Below are 4,753 nucleotides of genomic sequence, written 5' to 3'. Positions count from 1 at the left end.
AGAAGCCTCAACCTGGAGGAGTCGGAGAATCCTCTGACGATCAGCTCTTCCGATCATCCGTCCGCGATTCTCGTTAGCCCCCCCCCCCCCCCCCTAACAGGAAGCTCCAATTATGGTTCGTGGAGTATCTCTATGCGCATCGCATTAGAGGTGAAAAACAAGTGGTGCTTCGTAGATGGAAGCGCCTTAGCACCAGAGAGAGACCATCGATTGTTTCCGGCATGGCGTCGATGCAATCTGATGATATGCTCGTGGATTTTCAAGTCGGTACATCCGTCAATTGCGCAAAGTGTTATGCATTTAGACAAAGCTATGGAGGTCTGGAACGATCTGAAACGGAGATTCTCACAGCGAGATGCCCAGCGAATATCCAGCGTTCAAAACGAAATCTACGGATTGAAACAAGGTAACCTCTCCGTTAATGACTACTACACTAAATGCCGCATATTGTGGGAGGAACTGAATACCTTGAGGCCATTACCTGTCTGTAAATGCATACCTAGATGTGCTTGTGCTTGTGACTTAGTTGATGAAATCAGAAATGAACGGGATGTGGATCAGGTCATCCGTTTCCTTCAAGGTCTAAATGAAGACTTCAATAGTCTAAAATCAAATATCCTTGTTCTTGATCCTCTACCAGAGGTTTATAAAGTATTTGTAATGGCCGAAAAGCTTGAAAGGCAAATTAATCTAGCAAGTTTGAATCTAGACAGTCTGGAAATCAATCAGGTTAATGTTGTTCAGAATAGTCAAGGCTCTGTGTCTGAAAATACCATTGCTGCTGCTGTGAACAATTCCAATTCCAATTTTAACAGACGAGGTAACGGGGGAAATAAGAGTGCTAAGTGCACATTTTGTGGGATGACTGGGCACACCGTTGATAGGTGCTACAAGAAGCACGGCTACCCTCCGGGATGGGTGCCGGGCTTCAAATCCAAGGGAAAACAACAACAATTTGCTGCTGCTGCGACTAACAATACAGGGAATATGGCTATAGATTCTGAGCAGTTACAAAGGATTATTTCCCTTCTCCAAACGCAGGTTGGACAATCTTCTAGTCCCAACACCACAGCAGCAGTATCATTAATCCCCAACTTCAGTGAAGTGCAGTCAGCAGATGAAGGCAAGCAATCCATGCCTCATATTAACTCTATCTTGATAAATTCTTCTTGTTGGATTCTTGATTCAGGAGCTACCAATCATATTGTTTGTTCCCTGGATCATCTTGTTAGTCATCGAGTTGCTGTCAGAACAGAAGTGAGCTTACCAACCGGAAAATGCATCCCTGTTGAAAACATAGGAGATGTCAAGCTTAATGATGATTTGTGGCTAAAAGGGGCCTTGCATATTCCTACCTTTCAGTTCAATATCATATCAGTGAGCAAGCTTCTTCAGGATACTCCATACAAACTAATGTTCATGTCTGATGAATGTGTTATTCAGGGGATTCATGGAACAGTGGCTGGTATAGCTAGACAGGAAATGGGATTATACATGTTGATGCAGCCGCCCAGTTTGCCTGTCAAAAATTTTGCTTTACAATGTACTAGTAGTGAGGTTTGGCACCAAAGATTAGGGCATTTCCCAATCAATAAATTCCACCTCCTAAACAATGTTCATGTCTATAGTAATAAAAGTGTGGCATGTGATGTATGTCACCTAGCAAAACAGAAACGTGCTTCATTTCCTATAAGTACTACTGCTTCAACTACTTGCTTTGAGCTTCTGCACATAGATATATGGGGCCCCTTTCCCGTTTGTTCCCAAAAAGGGGAACGTTATTTTCTCACTTTGGTTGATGACTATTCCCGTTTTACTTGGCTGCGTCTGATGAGAAATAAATCTGAAGCTAAACAGTTTATAAAGTATTTTCACACCTATGTTTGTACGCAGTTTGGGTCCCTAATCAAAGCTATCCGTAGTGATAATGGTTCAGAATTTCAGATGGCAGATTTTTTCAGAGAAAAGGGCATCATACACCAAAGATCTTGTGTCAATACTCCACAACAAAACGCTATTGTTGAGCGTAAACACCAACACATTCTCAATGTTGCAAGAGCCCTCCGGTTTCAAGCTCATCTCCCACTTGAATTTTGGGGGCATTGCGTCATGCATGCCGTATATATAATCAACCGGCTCCCCTCCCCTATCATTGCGGGTTCTAATCCCTTTCAGAGGCTTTATGGGGTTAATCCGGACATGAGCAGGTTCAAGGTGTTCGGCTGCCTCTGTTATGCAGCCACTTTATCTAATTCTAGACACAAGATGGCTCCACGGGCTCGGAAGTGTTTATTCATTGGGATACCGGCAGATGTGAAAGGATACTTGTTGTATGATATTGGTGAAAGCACGACTTTCATATCTCGTGATGTTATTTTTTATGAAAGTGAGTTTCCTTTTGCAGTCCATATTGATCATCCTGATGTGCCACAATATCAATGCCAGCCGTCCCTTCCTCTTGTTCCAATAGATGACAACATGCAGAGTGGCCAGGGACAATATTCCATGAATAAGAGTCACCAATATCCCATGGACAAGAGTCCTAATGAGCAGCAGCATCCCATGGATAACAGCTCTCACTTACAACAGACTCCAGTGGATAATGCACATCCTTGGCAGAAGAATCCCATGGATAATAGTCTGCCTCCATGCTTGGATACCACCCCTCCACATGTAGAGTGTAACAATGATGATACTTTAACACAACAGAGGTCTGATGACACGGCTGTTCCCACACTCCAAATTAGACAGTCATCCAGAATCAGACGTGCACCAAGCAAACTCCAAGACTACTATTGCCAAGCTGCCATGATCAGAGGCTCTTCTCCTCACCTTCTCTCTAAGGTTATCTCATATAACAATCTTGCTCTACCTCACAAGATTTTTTCAATGGCTGTTACTTCGGCTGTAGAGCCTCAAAGCTACAATCAGGCCATACAATCTGCTTGTTGGAAAGATGCCATGAATGCTGAGATAAAGGCTCTACAGGAAAATCAAACATGGGAACTTACAGATTTGCCTCCCGGGAAAAAGCCCATAGGTTGCAAGTGGGTGTATAAGGTCAAGCTGAAAGCGGATGGATCCATAGAACGTTACAAGGCAAGATTGGTCGCCAAAGGTTTCACTCAACAACTGGGGGTTGATTATATAGAAACCTTCTCCCCTGTAGAAAGAATGACTACCATTCGTTCTTTTCTAGCTGTGGCTGCATCCCGGAGTTGGCATATCCAATAGCTCGACATTAATAACGCTTTCTTGCACGGTGATTTGGACGAAGAAGTCTATATGCTGTTGCCTCCGGGCTTTCAAGGGGACAAACCAAACCAAGTATGCAAACTTCTTCGTTCTCTCTACGGGCTCAAGCAGGCTAGCCGGCAGTGGAATGCGAAGCTCACTACTGCCTTAACAAAGGAGGGATTCCAGCAGTCTAAGGCCGATCCATCCCTATTTACAAGAGGACATGATGCTAGCTTCATTGCCCTCCTAGTTTACGTGGATGACATTATTGTTACCAGTGCTAACATGTCTTTAATTCACGAGCTCAAGGTTTTTCTGGACAGTGTATTCAAGATTAAAGACTTAGGCAGCTTGGGCTATTTCCTTGGAATAGAGGCACAGTTAACAGAAAATGGTCTCAACATATGCCAGCGCAAATATGCTCTGGATATTCTTGAAGAGTCAGGGTTCACTCACAGTAAGCCTGTGAGCACGCCAATGATACAAAATCAACATCTCACACATGATGATAGTCCTAGTCTTGGTGATATTGGCAGCTACAGACGTTTAATAGGCAGGTTATTATACCTAATCGCAACTCGCCCGGACATTGCTTATATAGTTCAACAACTAAGCCAATTTGTTGATGCTCCTACTGAGGCACATATGTCCGCTGCTCATCGTCTTCTACGCTATCTCAAAAGTGCTCCAGGTCAGGGATTACACTACCCAAAGAACGGGAATATGCAGCTCACAGTTTTCTCTGACTCGGATTGGGCGACTTGTGCGGAGACACGAAAATCCATCACTGGCTTTTGTGTGTTCCTTGGATCAGCACTCATCTCCTGGAGATCGAAGAAGCAGGCTACGGTCTCTAGATCATCTTCCGAAGCGGAGTATCGTGCCCTTGCTACAACTGTTTGTGAAGTACAATGGATTAAGTCCTTATTGCGCGATCTCCAAGTTGAAATAGACAAACCAGCAGCACTCTTTTGTGACAACAAAGCAGCCATTGCCATCTCCGAAAATCATGTGTTTCACGAGAGAACGAAACACATAGAAATCGATTGTCACGTTGTCCGTGAAAGAGTAACACAAGGCCTAGTTAAGTTGCTATACGTTCCATCCTCAGGGCAGGTTGCAGATGGATTCACCAAGCCTTTACCCACTGCTTAATACCAGCTATTCACCTCTAAGCTGGGCACACAAGACTTGCATGCTCCAGCTTACGGGGGGGTGTTGAAGAATAACAATCCAAGTCTGGACAGTCAACATTGCAGCCAGTCAACATTGCAGCCATCAGCTAAGGGTAGTTAAGGGTGTTTTGGTCTATCTTCCTCCCCTAGACGGTTATAACCGTAGAACTATCACTTCCCGCTTTTATCCTCTGTATATAAGCCTTTCTTGCTGTATATTCAACTGATTTTCTTCCACCAATAATCAATGAAGTTCTGATCTCCTCCTATCACTTCTGCTTCGATCATGAGTTTCAACACCTTAAAAAAAATTCAAATCAATAAAACCAAAAAAAAAAATG

General features: G+C 43.7%; 1 protein-coding gene across 1 annotated transcript; it reads left to right on the top strand.

The window, feature by feature from the left end:
* The first annotated feature begins 3,285 nt into the window (after window positions 1–3,285).
* Window positions 3,286–4,392, top strand: LOC109164771 (uncharacterized mitochondrial protein AtMg00810-like). Its single transcript, XM_019313320.1, has one exon. It carries the CDS (start codon window positions 3,286–3,288, stop codon window positions 4,390–4,392), a length of 1,107 nt encoding a protein of 368 aa, XP_019168865.1.
* The last annotated feature ends 361 nt before the right edge of the window (window positions 4,393–4,753 follow it).

The sequence above is a fragment of the Ipomoea nil genome, unplaced genomic scaffold (genome assembly GCF_001879475.1).
Source record: "Ipomoea nil cultivar Tokyo-kokei standard unplaced genomic scaffold, Asagao_1.1 scaffold3069, whole genome shotgun sequence".
In the NCBI taxonomy this organism is placed as follows: Eukaryota; Viridiplantae; Streptophyta; class Magnoliopsida; order Solanales; family Convolvulaceae; genus Ipomoea; species Ipomoea nil.
This window is presented reverse-complemented; position numbering and strand designations above follow the sequence as displayed.